General features: G+C 39.3%; 1 protein-coding gene across 1 annotated transcript in view; it reads left to right on the top strand.

Annotated features, from left to right (window-relative positions):
* Window positions 1-257: 257 nt before the first annotated feature.
* Window positions 258-17,924, top strand: part of LOC150085554 (ethanolaminephosphotransferase 1-like) — a 194,171-nt gene continuing 176,504 nt past the window's right edge. The window contains exon 1 of the mRNA XM_090374599.1: window positions 258-321. Within this exon, the coding sequence (XP_090230725.1) occupies window positions 268-321 (54 nt within the window). The 5' untranslated portion in view covers window positions 258-267. The remainder of the gene's footprint in view (window positions 322-17,924) is intronic.

Genomic DNA, 17,924 nt, shown 5'->3' with positions numbered 1-17,924 from the left:
GTAAAATTTTCTATATCAACTCCTGGTTCTGTCTAATTCGCGACAATAATAATCTTCTTTTATACTTAGAAAAATATAATTTGTTACCGAAACCATGTGTATAATCTGCATCTGACTTAGCTACCCTAATTTTTTTTTTTTTTTTTTATTAATGAGAAAGCGAGAGAAACAGCCTCTGTGACTGCGCATGGTAATTGACATTGATTTGGCTGTTATACGAAACTGCTTCTTTCTGTTTGCTTAGTCCACGAGGAGCGCTGTGTGGTCATGGCGTGTGAGTTTCTTACGGCGGAACATTTGAAGGGTTTTGCAAATTATAAGGTAAATGGAACTTACTAATATAATTCAACAGATCACACTCCTTTTTTCTGATTGATGTATTTTCCATTTAACATTCATTATGTGAAACCAGAGTATTTTTTTTTTTAAATGAAAAGTTAGGTTCTATTTAAATAGGTCGGTCACGTTGTACTTAGCAAGAATGTTTACATGCAGCTGCGATTATTAATGTACGCCCAACTCTGATGTATTATGTTGCAGTATATGTAAACACTTGATTGATTGCTTTGCTGAAGTTATTTTTTAATACGATTAACCAGAAACTTTTTTATCAATTTATATGAAGTCAAGCAATGACGTTACCTTCAAAACATTTTCCAGTGTTCATATTATTCTTAAATGTTCCTTGTGGTGTGGATTTTGTATGACTGTTTTGAAACCATATTTTATTTCTCCCTCCAGAAGTAAAGAATCAGAGTCGCAGTAACTTGATATAGGAATCCATATTTGTTAAAGAAGTGTTTTACTTGTTTGTTACAGTACAAAAAAACAAATTGGATTCTTCATGCATTAAGAATCTGCAGATAAATGAACCACTAGGTGGCAGTGATCACAGTGTGCTGAAGTAGGATTTACTCAAGGAGGTAACTACCATCAGAGGTAAAGGGAAGGGGTTTTTGTAAAGGCGACTATGATGGTCTGAGAAAGTATTTAAATTCTATACACTGGGACCAATTGATGATGTTACCAACAGCAAACTCAAAATAGGAAGCATTGAAAGAACTTATCTTGGAAGCTACTAGGCTTTACATACCAACTGAGAAATATTGTTCAAGGTTTAGGCCAAAATGGATGGAGGCCGACCGGGCTAGCCAGATAGGTAAAGTGCCTGCCTGGCAACCCAATGGTCGCGGGTTCGATTCCTGCCTCGGGCTTGGATCACAGTAAAATGCAAAAACTTTGGGAGGTGCATTATGGCCATAGAAGCTGAAGCGCCAACGACTAACAAGGGGGGGAGGGAGAGAGAGAGAGAGGCCAAAATGGATGTCAGATGAACTAATGAGGCATATGGCAGAGAAGAAAAATGCATGGGATACTTACAAATTAACACGACACAGAAGCCTATGATAGATACAAGTTGATATGCAACCAAGTTACAAAGGAGGTTAGGCAGGCGAAGGCAGATTACGAGAAATCCTTGGCAAGGGATGCAAAGAAAAACAGCAAAGAGTTCTTTACTTATGTAAACTCTAGAAGGAAGGGGATGAATCAGATTGGTCCACTTGATATTGATGGGTCAACTGTTGATGATCCTGCTCAGGTAGCTAACAAACTAAATGAATATTTTGCATCGACATTCACACATGAGGAGTTATTCAGCGAGGGGAGTGCCAAAGGTGTATTCAACTCTAGTAGTAAGCTACAGAATCTTGAAATAACTGGGAGTAAAGTGGAGGAGAAACTGTTGAAGATAAACACAAGAAAGGCACCCGGGGTGGATGGGATCTATCCAGTTATATTAAAGGAGGCAGCAAAGGAAGTAAGCAAACCCTTAGCCATAATTATGAGAGCTTCCTTGGACTCAGGAGAGGTACCCATAGACTGGAAATGTGCAAATGTGACCCCAATTCACAAAGGAGGATTCAAAGGCTGACACAAGTAATTATAGACCTGTGAGCTTAACTTCTGTTCCAGGAAAATTAATGGAGGCAGTTAAAGAAGCACTGCAGGATCATTTAGACAAGACTTCAGTTATAGCTCGGACACAGAATGGTTTTGTTAAGGGGAAGTCTTGCCTGACCAATTTGATTGGATACTATGATGCAGTCACAAAAGAACTGGATGCAGGGAATAGCTTTGATATTATATACTTGGACCTTAGAAAGGCTTTTAGCATTAGCATTAGTAGAGGCATTTGATGCAAGAAAGCAAGCTTATGCAGCATCAGCCAAAAAAAAAAAAAAAAAAAATACCCCACTTCCACTTCACCCCTCTGTTCGTTCAAAATACCTGTCCAGCTGAGCCTTAAACTTATTTAGGCTATCAACCTCCACCAACCAACCACCCGCTGGCTAAAGGCAAATTTCCGCACATCTATCCTATATCTGTCTTTCCTCAATTTGAATTTATGCCCTCTCAGGTGATTTTTCTGAGCTAGAGGAAGAATCCCATCAGCATTGAGCATGCTTAAACCATTCAAGGCTTTATACACCTCTATCAGATCACCTCGCCGGTGCCTAGTCTCCAGACTCTGTAATTTGCAAAACTTAAGCCTTTATTCGTAAGAGCACCCCTTTGTTCCATTCACTAATCTTGTTGCCTTTCCCTGTACTCGTTCCAGCAACTCTACATCCTTCTTGAAATGAGGCCTCCAGACCTGTATACAGTACTCTAGGTGTGGCCTGACCATCGCCTTATACAATGGAATAATCACCTCCTTATCCCTGCTGGAAAAATTCCTGTATATCATTGACAATACTCCATGAGCTACTCTTGCCGCCCGTCTGCACTGCTCAGAGAACTTCATATCTGCCTGCATAACCACCCCCAAGTCCCTTTCATTCTCTACCACTGTCAGTGTAGTACCACAGAGTTGATACGTTGCTCTGGGGTTGCTGTTTCCCATGTGTAGTACTTTACATTTGTCAATGTTAAACTTCATTTGCCACCTCTCAGCCCATCTGCTCAACCTTTCCAGATCCTGTTGCAGCAGCATAGTGTCAGTAGTGTCCTTGACAACCCTGCCAACCTTTGTATCATCTGCAAACTTGGACATTAAGCCCGATATACCATCATCAGTATCATTTCTAAATGCAGAAAACATAATGGACCCAACACTGAGCCCTGAGGGACTCCACTAATAACATTAGTCCACGATGAGCAGTGTCCATTGATTACCACTCTCTGTCTTCTCCCCCTCAACCACCCCTTTATCCATAGCAGCAATTTGCCTCCAATGTCACACTGCTCCAATTTGTGTAGCAGTCTTCCATGTGCAACAGTATCAAAAGCCTTTCTAAGATCCAAGTATATAATATCAAAGTTATTCCCTGCATCCAGTTCTTTTGTGACTGCATCATAGTATCCAATCAAGTTGGTCAGGCAAGACTTCCCCTTAACAAAACCATGCTGTGTCTGAGCTATAACTGAAGTCTTGTCTAAATGATCCTGCAGTGCTTCTTTAACCAGTGCCTCCATTAATTTTCCTGGAACAGAAGTTAAGCTCACAGGTCTATAATTACTTGTGTCAGCCTTTGATCCTCCTTTGTGAATTGGGGTCACATTTGCACATTTCCAGTCTATGGGTACCTCCCCTGAGTCCAAGGAAGCTCTCATAATTATGGCTAAGGGTTTGCTTACTTCCTTTGCTGCCTCCTTTAATATAACTGGATAGATCCCATCCACCCCGGGTGCCTTTCTTGTGTTTATCTTCAACAGTTTCTCCTCCACTTTACTCCCAGTTATTTCAAGATTCTGTAGCTTACTGCTAGAGTTGAATACACCTCTGGCATTCCCCTCGCTGAATAACTCCTCATGTGTGAATGTCGATGCAAAATATTCATTTAGTTTGTTAGCTACCTGAGCAGGATCGTCAACACTTGACCCATCAATATCAAGTGGACCAATCTGATTCATCCCCTTCCTTCTAGAGTTTACATAAGTAAAGAACTCTTTGCTGTTTTTCTTTGCATCCCTTGCCAAGGATTTCTCGTAATCTGCCTTCTCCTGCCTAACCTCCTTTGTAACTTGGTTGCATATCAACTTGTATCTATCGTAGGCTTCTGTGTCATGTGTTAATTTGTATGTATCCCATGCATTTTTCTTCTCTGCCATATGCCTCATTAGTTCATCTGACATCCATTTTGGCCTAAACCTTGAACAATATTTCTTAGTTGGTATGTAAAGCCTAGTAGCTTTCAAGATAAGTTCTTTGAATGCTTCCCATTTTGAATTTGCTGTTGGTAACATCATCAGTTGGTCCCACTGTATAGAATTTAAATACTGTCTCAGTCCATCGTAGTCGCCTTTACGGAAGCAATAACCCTTCTCTTTACCCCTAATGGTAGTTACCTCTTTGAGTAAATCCCACTTCAGCACACTGTGATCACTGCCACCTAGTGGTTCATTTATCTGCAGATTCTTAATGCATGAAGAATCACTGCTGATAATCAAATCAAGAGTATTACTCCCTCTAGTTGCCTCCTGAACATGCTGATGTAGAAAACAATCATCCAATAAATCCACAAAAGCCCTGCTAGTGTGTGAGTAACCAGCCCCCAAATTCCAGTCAATATCTGGGAAATTAAAATCTCCCATTATAAGACACTCTGATTTACTGGCCCACTCTATTTCCCTGTACAGTTCCTTATTATACTCATCAGAGTCATTAGGCCTATAGCACACTCCTACTCTCAATTTTGATCTCCCAATGTTTATGTCACACCAAACTGACTCCACACTGCACTGTCCAGCGATGTCGACTGGCTTCACTTCCTTGGTTTTTATGTGTTTCTTAACTAATAGCATAACCCCTCCCCCCTTCCTATCCTTTCCGTAGACGTTGAACTCCCCAAATTGCAGTTCTGCATCCCTTATATCTGTGTGACACCACGTCTCTGATATCCCAACAATATCTACCTTCGATGTTTTGAGCAATACCTCAAATTCATCAAATTTATTTACTAAACTCCTAGCATTGGTGTACGTGCAAGTATACCTGCACCTGTTTCTATTCTTAGCTACCCTAACACAACCCATGTGTTTACTTGTACCGTAATGGCTCCCAGCAGTCTCTGAATTACCATGCATCTTGTATATGCACCATGAAATACCATGCTCATTCTTTTGATACTGTTGCACATGGAAGACTGCTACACAAATTGGAGCAGTGTGACATTGGAGGCAAATTGCTGCTATGGATAAAGGGGTGGTTGAGGGGGAGAAGACAGAGAGTGGTAATCAATGGACACTGCTCATCGTGGACTAATGTTATTAGTGGAGTCCCTCAGGGCTCAGTGTTGGGTCCATTATTGTTTTCTGTATTTATAAATGATATTGATGATGGTATATCAAGCTTAATGTCCAAGTTTGCAGACGATACAAAGGTTGGCAGGGTTGTCAAGGACACTACTGACACTATGCTACTGCAACAGGATCTGGAAAGGTTGAGCAGATGGGCTGAGAGGTGGCAAATGAAGTTTAACATTGACAAATGTAAAGTGCTACACATGGGAAACAGCAACCCCAGAGCAATGTATCAACTCTGGTACTACACTGACAGTGGTAGAGAATGAGAGGGACTTGGGGGTGGTTGTGCAGGCAGATATGAAGTTCTCTGAGCAGTGCAGACAGGCTGCAAGAATAGCTCATGGAGTATTGTCAATGATATACAGGAATTTTTCCAGCAGGGATAAGGAAGTGATTATTCCCTTGTATAAGGCAATGGTCAGGCCACACCTAGAGTACTGTATACAGGTCTGGAGGCCTCATTTCAAGAAGGATGTAGAGCTGCTGGAACGAGTACAGAGAAGGGCAACAAGATTAGTGAATGGAACAAAGGGGTGCTCTTACGAAGAAAGGCTTAAGTTTTGCAAATTACAGTGTCTGGAGACTAGGCACCAGCGAGGTGATCTGATAGAGGTGTATAAAGCCTTGAATGGTTTGAGCATGCTCAATGCTGATGGGATTCTTCCTCTAGCTCAGAAAAATCACCTGAGAGAGCATAAATTCAAATTGAGGAAAGACAGATGTAGGATAGACGTGTGGAAATTTTCTTTAGCCAGCGGGTGGTTGGTTGGTGGAACAGACTTCCATCCCTTGTAGTGGAGGTTGATAGCCTAAATAAGTTTAAGGCTCAGCTGGACAGGTATTTTGAACAAACAGAGGGGTGAAGTGGAAGTGGGTTTTTTTTTTTTTTTTTTGGCTGATGCTGCATAAGCTTGCTTTCTTGCATCAAATGCCTCTACTAATGCTAATGCATCACAGCCATTGCTAAGGGGTTTAGTATAGAGATTGCTCAGTTATATAAGAGAGCAGTTTGAAAAGTAATGTCTGTTAGTTCATAACATAACGCTAGGTGGCACAGAGGTTCATAGACATTCTTCCAGTTATGCCAGCTGGGCTTGCCACTTGGTAGCATAAAAGGACATACGTGAATATCAGTTCCATTGATGCTATTGATATTTGGTTATATCGTTTTATCCTGATGGAAATGATATTCTGGTATATATATCCTTATATGCTACAATTTATTGCTCAGCTAATCGCTTGGAACTCTGAATTTCTTTGAAACTCAGTACTGATATTAGTGTCACACTTGAGTCAAGTGGACCAATTTTCAGTGAAGAGAATAGTCAATCTGCAACAACCAAATCCTCTGCTTGCACCTTCATAATGATGGGACTGTTACTAGTCCTAACCCTTCTCCACAGGGGAGGAGTCAAGTTGTGACATTGACAAAACACACAGGAATATCACCCTTCGTATCACCAGGCACAGGGTGGGTAGAGTATTCCTGTGGAATACTCTACTCACAGCCAGTACAATCAGTACAATGTACTGGAACAGCCAGTACAATACAATCACTTTGCTTATTGAAGGTGTAAACCAGCGAAATAAATGTTTTCCAGCAAAGCTCTAGCAACCCCCATCTCTTCAACAGTGTAGTATCAGTGACGTTTTTTGAGACTGTGCTGGGCATCATGGCAAGGTCTGATATCCCTTTCATTTTGAGGGTACAGCCCTAAAACAGTTTTCATAGGCTGGCTGCCAGATGATCCAGTGGACCAAACCTACCTCCGGGAGGCATCTGGATCAGTTAATATATGATCTCATTGCTTCTGATCTGCAAGCTAATGATTAGAGAGTCAGAGTAGAGTGTGTGGACACTGCTCAAATCAGATGTTGTCAAGGCCATGTGTTATATAAAGGAGTGGGTCTATTCTCCCTATAGGAAATAGAGATATTTCCTATAGACTATTTCCTATAGGAAGAGTGGGTCTATAGGAAATAGAGATATTTGGCAGGCTCTGCCTGCCAAATATCTCTATTTCCTACAGTAGTATAGTTTACAATACCGGGATCTTGATAATTTTTTTTCCGGTATTCAAATCCCGGTATTGATATAAAAATACCAGTTTTTCAGTACTAATTTAAAAAACAATTATCCATGATTTATTCATGTAAAGGTTATAAAATCGACAACAATAAATCATGAATACTGCTGAATTTGCAAATGAAGGGTTGTTATACACAGTACAAAGGCAATGGAAACCTGAAAACATCATGAAACTGTGAGAGACAAAATCTTACAAATATATTTATCTTGGTAAGTATAGTGTGTGGAAGTAAAAGCACTTAAGGAATAACGAAAACATCGTTATGGAAATATTTCCATTAGTGAGAAGTAGACCTGGTAGTGCAATTAAGGAATATGGTGAACAATGGTATGGCAGGTGCAGAAGGGTTAAAATTAAAAGCTTCTAAAAATAGTTTAATCTCTCTTTAGGCGATCTAGAGGTAAAAGATGAAAGCGTTTCATTGTGTGGGAAAAATATTCTGTTTTTCCCACCAAAGGAAAAAGAGGGAGTTTAAAGAATAACACAGTGATTGGGTCAGGTTTAAATTAGATAGGTGGAGATACGTAAATGCATGCAAACCCCAGAGGGGTTTGCACATAAGCTTGCATATAAAAAAGTAGTATAAGAGACTATTGTAACTTGTAATCAATTCAATAAATAAAAGTGGTTTGTGGTTGTTGTTCAGAGGGGTTGCAGACTTCCAGTGGTAGTTCAGGGAGTGTTCAGCTATATAGTGAAGGGTTCCGCCAGGCATATTCCTGTGCTAGAAGTTAATTCAGAAGTTGAATAACAAGCCAGTCAGATAATGCCCTGGCTTCTACTACTGCTGTGATAATTTCCTTCAGTATTAAGAGAACTGTTCTCGCAATCCCGAAATAAGACAGCAGAGATGCAGAGTTCAACTAAGAGGAGAGAGAGAGAGAGAGAGAGAGAGAGAGAGAGAGAGAGACATCACCACACTCTGTGGATGGAACCTCCACAAAGGAATCCTGTGTTGTTTTGGAAATGGTACTTAGATAAAGCGGGAGATTATTTTAGGGTAAGGTTGAAGAAACATGAGAAATAAGGAAATGTTTAGTATTGAGTTGGTTTATTGGTTGAAGTTGTAAAGAAAATTGATATTGCTTAATTAAGAGAGATTACGTAAAATTGTTAGCATTAAGTTAGCGACTTATGGATTGCGTTTGTGGAGAGAATTGATATTGGTGATTAAGAGAAATATCAGGAGGTGATTAATATTGAATTAGTTTAGTATTTGAAGCTGTAGAGAGAGTTGAGATTGTTAATTGAGAGAAATTTTATGGAAATGATAGCATGTATTAACAAATTAAATTAGAAAAATTGATAGATTAGATGTAAATGAATACCAGTGATGTATTGTAAATAGATTTGTATGATAAATGACTTGTTTTATATTTGTGTCATTGCTCTTGAGAAACTGGGACCTCACATAATATATATATATATATATATATATATATATATATATATATCTGATAATTAAAATATAATATTTAAAATAAAAAACATCAGCCAGTAGTACAGCAAAAATACAGAGCGAGACAAAACGCAAAATAATATAAAATAAACAAACAGGGAAGGGAAAGTAGAGATAACAGAACAAAAAGGTAGTCGATAATCCCCTGTATAATTTAGTCATTAAACCCAATTAATAAAAAAGATATAAATTTAAAATAATGCCAATTATATATAATTTAGCGGTACCCCCCTGAAGGTACCAGTTCCAAAAGACGTGAAATATCACCAAAAAGGGGTTAAAGAAACTACAAAAACTAAAATATCAAAATGATAGACTGACCATTATGCCCCATATCGACAGAGGACCACGAGGCCAATAATGGTCATGGAATCGCTGCATTTCAATCGTCATCGCAAAGGCGGAAATATCGAAGAACCAAACCACCCTTCCATTCTCCGATAGATCAACCAATGCAGAGGATTTGCATGGCGGTGGTCCTTATGCAGCGAAAAATAATCTATAGAACAGACAGCACTCTAGATCAGAGCCACACCACTGACATAACGCAAGCTTAACCAGCTTATATAATAGAAAGGAAAAGAATAGATGGCGGCACAGGCGCTGCTTATTTAGCATATCAACCCACTACTGCCACTAATTTATATAATGTGAGGTAAAAGTTAGGCAAAAGTAATAAAAATAAATAAATATGAATATGAAGCTATCATTAGAGGCAGCAAATGCACATCCTCCACATGAAGCCTAATTATATCTGATAATTAAAATAAATATAATATTTAAAATAAAAAACATCAGCCAGTAGTACGGCAAAAATACAGAGTGAAACAAAATGCAAAATAATATAAAATAAACAAACAGGGAAGGGAAAGTAGAGATAATAGAACAAAAAGGTAGTCGATAATCCCCTGTATAATTTAGTCATTGAACCCAATTAACCCCCACATGAGTGTATATATATATATTATATATCGTGTATGTATATATATATATATATATATATATATATATATATATATATATATTTATTATATATACGATATATAATATATATATATACTCATGTGGGGGAGAATATCCCTCAGCTCCTAAAAATTCTAATTTTTTAATGCAGTCAGATATCTTCTGTGGTTTAGTGCTTGAGGGGAGCTGCTGTACGAAAATCATAACAATGGCCACTGACGACAATACTAAGGTACAGGGAAATAAAAATTAATAAATAAATAAATAACCCCCCCCCCACAACTTAGATTTGGTTTCCTCACCGAGCTTAACCGTCAGTCCCTTTCTTTCGTTAATATGGATATAGTGCCATAAAAAGTCAAAAAGGAAATATTTTTTATTTTTGATAAAAAGGAAATAAGATTTTTTGAAGATGAAGGAATAAGGGGGGTTAAACTGCAACTTTTCTAAGATTATCTCAGTATAAAGCACCAACTCAGTATAAACAGCACAGAATCCAAAAGGACGTTTTCTGCCACTAATTAAATATGTACCAAAATTAGATCCAGTGTAAACGATAACATTATTGAGTTTCTGAAGAGCCCACTTTATTCGGGCAGGTAGTGTGGATGCTTATTTTTTGTTTTTAGAATAACTGTATGTTTAATAATTTTGCTAGAATATTTATTATTGTAATAAAAGTTTGATTTAAAACATGAATTCAAGTAATTATTTTTTCTTCTTTACTTTATTGCACCTAATTGTCATCAAAATTTATTGCGAAAAATGTTTTTTTTTTTTTTGGTATACCGGTATCCCGGTTTCATAAATTAAAAATACCGAAATACTGGTATTAAGATTTTAACCGGTATTGTGAGCCCTACTACAGTATCCCCTGCTCCGCACTTTTACTTTATCTGCTACATCAAGAATTGTGAGACTAATAAAATATCCAAACCTCCCAAACGCTTTCCCCTTTATTTCAGTCATATGTGGTCTCAGTTTAAATTTAAGTGATGTCCATTTCCACCTATAATCTGTCAAATAATTTTTTTCTGACAGAATCTGTTATTTTCTTATCCACTACTCATCACATCTGCTTTCCTTTTGCTTCAAAGGTGGTACTTGTGCTTATGTCCACTGATATATCTTGTTAGAGACTTCCTCATTTGGAATCTCTTTTTTTTTTATTTCCTTTGGCCCCATGCTGTCATGTTCACACATTGCCTTTATCATTCTCTCAACTCTTTAAATCACTTGGAACGTTTTGATTTTCTTTGAAACTTGTTTCTCTCTCTCTCTCTCACACAGCCTTGTATTGTTTTCAAGAGTATAAAATGGAATGATATGATTTATATTCTTTTTTCCAATCCCAATATTTTTGCTCAGGTGATGTCTGTGAAATTATTTTTGTGGAGATCCTTATTCTTCATTTCATCTTAAAATCTCATCCTTTATCTAGACCTGGCCAACCCATGGCCCAACTAATGATTTTTATACTACTGACTATATCAGTGGGAAATCATGCACTAGGCACGATAAATAACGAGAAATATAATACCAGACCAGTTGTACTTTTCAAATCACCACCACTCATTCCCTTCTTTGAACCGGAAACCCTGCAGATGGAAGTAATTGATTTTCAGTGCAAAAATAAATTAAAACACATTCATGTCATGATATCAAAGATCAACTTTTACAACACATATGTGACAGCAGAAAAGTATCCCAAATTAAGGTTTTTTGCACAAAAAATTGAGCACCTTCGGACCCACATATGTTTGTGAAACTTGCTTTTCAAAAATGAAAGATATTACAAGTAAATCTCTAACTTCCATAACAAATCAATTAAAAGCAAATATCTAATTGGTAAAAAAAAAAAGTAAAGTGCAGCCATTATCAACCCACTGCAGGGTGGAAGCCTCCTCAACAATTCATGCTGAGGGAAATGGACCATAATCTGCCACGCTGGTCCAGTGCGGGTTGGCAGATCGACCGTATTCAGCAGTCAGGGGCTTGAACCCCGGTCTACTCAAAGAGCGTGTGCTACTTCACTCCCGCTCCTGCCCACTCGGCTACGGAGGCCTCGTATGGCATTTGATTTTTTATTTTTAAAAGATTGTTTTATTTTATGTGCCGCCTGCGGCATATATGCAGTTCATCAAGGTGACCCACAGAACAATTTGGGGTTGGCCAGACCTGATCTAGACCATGGTTTTCTGATAAATGTCCTAGGGCTGTTCAAAATAAGAATGTGGCATATCATAATTGGCTTGTACCCCAATTTTCACCTTCAAATTCTGCCGACACTAAAACCCATAACAGTTATTAATTAATCCATACTCTAATTTGAACAGCAGTTAGACTTGTTCCTTGTTCAAATGGTAGTCAGAATTCTGATATCTTATCAAATCACTTGGTACAATTTTTGTCCATCTGTATTTTCCACCATTGTTACCACCCAATTACTGTACTTGTCTCTTTTACAACCTGATTACTACATTCCCACCTGCACAGTTTTATTCCACTAGTGTTTTTTTTTTTTTTTGCTGGAAATTTACTCATTCAACCATTTCCTAAGAACAGACAAATTACTACTATCTTCCAATTATTGTCCCACTGGGACCACCTCTACACTTTCCAAATTAATGAAGAAATATGTCAGCTGCCAACTCTTAATGTTATTCAACTCTTTATATTATTCATCTTTGAACAAATGCAATAGAAAAGTTTGGCAAAATTCAAACAGTTGCTCTTGACATTCTTAATGCTTTTGATCATATTTGATATATACACTGATTAGCCAAAACATTGACTACCTACCTAATATGACGTTGGTCCTCCACGGGCAGCCAAAACAGCTTGTACACAGTGAGGCATGGATGCTACAAGATTTCTAAATGTGTCTTGTGGTATCTGGTACCAACATGTAACCAGCAGATCCTTTCACTCCTGTAAGATCCGTGGTTGAGATGTCGCAGATCGGAGTTGCTGTTCCAACACAAACCACAAATACTCAATGGGATTGATGTTTGGGGGATTTGGAGGCCAGGAAGACTTCCTCATGTTCTGCGAACCAATCTCAAACAATCTGGATGGTGCGGCACGGCGCATTATCCTGCTGAAAGACGGTACCGCCAGAGGAGAAGACAGTTGTCATGAAAGGGTGTACCTGGTCAGCAGTGATGTTTAGGTAGGTGGTAGACGTCAGAGTGCCTGGCACATGGATGACTGTACCCAGGGTATCTCAGCAGAACATCGCCCAAAGCATGACACCACCGCATATTTTTTGTCCCACGGTGCATCCAGGCACCATCACTTCCCCAGGTGAACAACTCACATGTACCTGGCCGTCCACATGGTGCAACAGGAAACGTGATTCATTGGACCAGACGACCTTCTTCCAATCACTCAAGGTCCAGTTTCGATGCTTGCGTTCTCATTGTAGGCGCTGTCCCTGGTGAACCGTGGTTAGCATGGGCCTGCAGCTATGCAGCCCCATTTTCAGCAGGGTTTGGTGTGTTGTGACCATTACTTCCGCCACCAGCATTTCAATTACCAGCTAGTTGCACAGTTGCTCATCGATGCTCACCTTGAGCATCGATGAGCCATGATCGTCCAACACCTTGCCGGTGGTTCGTGGATTTCCCTCCTCCAATCACTTTCGGTAGATACTAACCATGTCTGACTCTGAGCACCCCACCAGCCGTGCCATTTCAGATATGCTCTGACCCAGTTGTCTGGTCATTACAATTTGGCCTTTCTCAAACTCTTAAGTCTGCTGCTTTCCCTTCTGAAGAACAACAGTAACACTGATTAATGGAGCTTCGTATCAGGTGTTTTTTATGCCGTGTCCCAACCCACACACGTGTGTAGTTCACCTGCAGTTGCTTTGATTTGCATAACGACTTGCTGGTCATAATGTTTTGGCTCATTGGTGTATATCCAAGGTCTCTTAAACTAGTTCCATTTTTGTGAACATGTTTTCTCTCTAACTGTTGTTTTCTCTCTGCAGGTGATGGTAGATGTCTCTGTGTCTTCTAACTTCTTCCTTGATGCTGGTGTTTCCCGAAGTTCACTTTTCTTCCATTCTTGTCCTCTTTTATATCAATGACCCTCTTCTACTGACTTAAAATTGTGGTTTTGCTAATAATAGCATGCTACATTTCAGTTATTGTCTCATTGTGCTCATCTTTATTTTTTTCCATTCCAAATTAATGAAGAAATCTGTCAAGTCCCCCCCCTTCCTGTTTTTTCGATTCAGAGAAAGCAATTATTTGAGAAGTGCTTATGCCAAGAGAGATTAGAAAGCTGAGTGTCATTGAAGATGAGCACAGGAGCAGTAGACTTTTTTGTGAGAAGTAAAACAGGATTGAGTTTTAGAAGGCCTCAAGTTAATTTAAAATTACTTGGCTCCATTGGAGAATTAACTGAAGATTAGAATTTAAGGAATTAGTAATCTCATGCTCATATTCATTGTCACTGAGGTTTCTAGGCAAGATCACATATTAATGAAAAGTTTTTTTTTTATTTTTTTTTATGTGAACCCCAAACACGAGAGGTATTAGAACCTATAGTACTTAGTACCGTGCTTGGGTTGGAGGTTGAGAAGACGAAAGAAGATATTTGTTGACATTGGACTTGCTTCTGTAGATTGTAATTTTCAGGAAATACGTATGAAGGTTGTTCCAGAAAACAGCAGTTGAATGAATAAATGAGGAAGATGAAAAGTTGTTTCTATGAGTTTGAAGTTGGACAATAAATGGATGTTGGCTGGTGGCGGCACGTGTTCGGACTGTTTTGAAAGAGAGAGCGGGAATTATAGAAGCCAATTCAGAAGAACAGTGCCCATGGAAGTATCTGTAGAAGAGGTATGCAGCAGAAACGGTACATCTATGAGAAAGTGAGTGGAGAGACTGTTAGAGATGAATCATTAATTAACCTAACTGCCCTCTTCTGAATGGAATCAAGAAGCCTGAGAGAGAGAGGTTTTGGGGGCACCACCCCAGATGTGGGAACAATATTCCATGGCAGGGCGGATTTGCGATTTATACAGAGTGAGCAGCTGTTTGGAAGAAAAGTAACGCCGAGAGCGAAAGAGAAGACCAAGTTTTTTAGATGCAGAGGAAGCAATATTTGTAATGTGCTTGTGCCAAGAGAGATTAGAAGTCAGAGTAATCCCCAAAAGAGATATAGCATTTAGCCTAGAAATTGGAGTGTCACTAAAGATAAGCATAGGAGCAGAAGAATCCTTTTTGCGAGATATAAGACAAGACTGAGTTTTAGAAGGGTTGAAATCAACTAAGTTGTCTTTGCCCCACTGGAGAATTACCTGAAGATCGGCATTTAAGAAATTGGAAGCAGATTTTCGAGAAGTTGAAACTGATTGAGCAGGACAAGGGTTTCTCAAAATGGAAAGTGGAATGCAATGTGCTATCATCGGCAGAACTATGGATAGGATTTCCAGTCAATGGAAGAAGGTCATTAATACACAAGAGGAAAAGAGTGGGGGAAAGAACTGAACCTTGGTGGACACTAGCATTAGTGGAGAAGTTAGAAGACAGAGATCCATCACCCTCAGTGAACGATCAGAGAGAAAACTGGATAACCAGTTACTAAAAACAGTTGGCAAACCATAAGGTGGAAGCTTGTTTAGAAGACCTTTATGCCAAACACAATCGAAAACCTTTGAGATGTCAAGAGCAACTACTTGTTTCACCGAACCTTTCCACTGAATTAGTCCATAAATGGGTAACATAAGCCAGAATATCACCAGTGGATCGACAATGACGGAATCCATACTGGCGATCGTTGATCAGACGGAGTTGGCAGTTAATTGATTTCTCCATTACTTTAGAAAGAGTAGAAGTAATTGCAATGGGACGATAATTGGATGGGAGGGATTTGTCACCCTTTTTAGGAACTGGCTGGATATGAGCAAATTTCCAAGCAGAAGGAAAAACACCTTTGGAATAAGAAAGTGAGAAAAGGCGGCAAAGAATAGGAGTAAGTTCAGGAGCACAGGTTTTGAGAACAAGTGGAGAAATACCATCGGGACCTGGAGCTTTATTAGCATCAAGATTTGTCAAAATCCTTCTGACATCCTTTTGATGGAAGACCACAGGAGGCATTAAGTGGAGCGTGTTGGGAATGGTGGGAGGTGTTTTACCAAGATCATTAATACATGAGCTGGAAGAAAAATGGGATGCTAGCAGGTCAGCTTTATCCTTGGCTGAAGTGACAACAGAGCCATCTGGTTTGAGCAGAGATGGGCAAAAGTTGCGGCCAATAGCTTCGGCAAGAGACCAGAATGCTCCGCTACCATTAGGGCAAGAAGCAAGTTTTCTACACTTAGCCTGTTCAAACTCTAGTTTAGACTGATTAATAACTGCTTTACAATTGTTGCGAGCTTTGGTGTAGGCAGAAAATGAAACTGAAGAATTAGAAACAAGCCAATTACAATATGCAACATTCTTCTCTTGAACAGCCTTAGCTCATTTATTGGAAAACCAAGGTTCAGATAAAGGACGAGATTTTAAAGTAGAGTGTGGGATAAAGGATTCCATTCCTACAAGAATAATTTCTCTGACACGATCTGAGCAAACGTTGACGTCAGAAGTTTTGAAACAGTAATCTGACGAGGAAAAGAAAAGAAGTCTCGCAGTTTATCCCATTTGGCATTTTTGTAATGCCAAACAACATGAGGTTGGGAATAGCCATGAGAGAAAGGTTCCATTGGAGAAGTGGCAATCACCAAGTTGTGTTCTGAAGTGCCTAAAGGACCTCTCACTTCGACTGTGTACTTAGAAGGGTTGTTTGCAAGAAAAAGATAAAGCGTATTGGCTGTATGATTAGGATTTTATTTATTTTTTTTTTATGTAAACCCCAAACACGAAAGGTATCAAAACCTATAGTACTTAGTACCGTGCATGGGTTGAAGGAGAAGTATGGGGGGAGGGGGATGCCGTAAACTTTGCTCTAGACTCTAAACATGGGTTTCACCACTTCAAGCCTCCAATAAGCAAAGTGGTGGTATTTCACCGGTTGATGAAAGTTATCTACCACCTTAGGATTGTCCGGTATACTTGTACGTAAACAAACAATCTGTGCTAGGTCATTAGTAATTGCAAAAACCTTAGCATCTCGACCTGCTGGGTCGGTGTGACTAGAAAACGGAAGCCAGCTGGAGTTGTGGACATTAAAATCACCAAGGAAAATTACTTCACTGTTAGGAAAGTTGGACTGGAGAAAGGCAATTTGCAAAGAGAGGAAGTCAAAGAGCTCCAAGTGATTAGTGGAGTTGGGAGAATGGTAGCGACGACAGATGAATTTGACACAATGAGGTAGAGAGATTTTAAACCAGAGAAGATCAAAGAGAGGAGATTCCAAATTGCCACGTCTCTGACAGCGAATATCAGAATGGACATATGCACAAGTACCACCTTTGAGGCAAAAGGAATCATACAGCGAATAATTTGGGCATCTGAGATGAGCAGTAGTTGGATCAACCGATAACTGAGATTCTGTCAGAAAAAGTACATGTGGTTTGGTAGACTGCAAGTGGAAATGGACATCGTTGAGATTAGAATTTAGACCACGTATATTTGTGAAAAGAATTAGGAAGTGCTTGGGAGGTTTAGATCTTTTCGCAGATAAGCTTGCTCTATTAGTTTGACAATTCATGGTGTATTCAATAGTAAGAAAAAGTGGGTGGGACATGCTGTATGAAGTAATGAAATTTTTGGGTAGGGTGTATATGTGGTAGGAATATACCTAGATCCTTGATATAACATGGCCTCGACAATGCTCCCCGCATACACACTACTTGGACTCCCTCCAGTCGCTATCTGGCAGAGTAGAGGTAGCAAGATTATACACTAGCTGAACCGGAAGCCTCCTAGAGAGTTACCAATAGGTTCGGTCTGGTGTACTAATTAGCGGCCGGCCTGTGGACACCGCTTTAGAGGAGCTGTACCCTCGAAATGTGAGGAATATTGGATCTCGCCACGACGTTCATCGTAACCTCAAAAGACATCAATCATACTGCATGATGGAAGACATAGGGAAGGGTTGACCGGAATTTAGCTCTAGAGACTAAACATGGGTTCCACCACTTCAAGCCTCCA

This window comes from Mastigoproctus giganteus, chromosome 5 (genome assembly GCF_048544385.1).
Source record: "Mastigoproctus giganteus isolate SK-2022 chromosome 5, ASM4854438v1, whole genome shotgun sequence".
Classification (NCBI taxonomy): domain Eukaryota; kingdom Metazoa; phylum Arthropoda; class Arachnida; order Uropygi; family Thelyphonidae; genus Mastigoproctus; species Mastigoproctus giganteus.
This window is presented reverse-complemented; position numbering and strand designations above follow the sequence as displayed.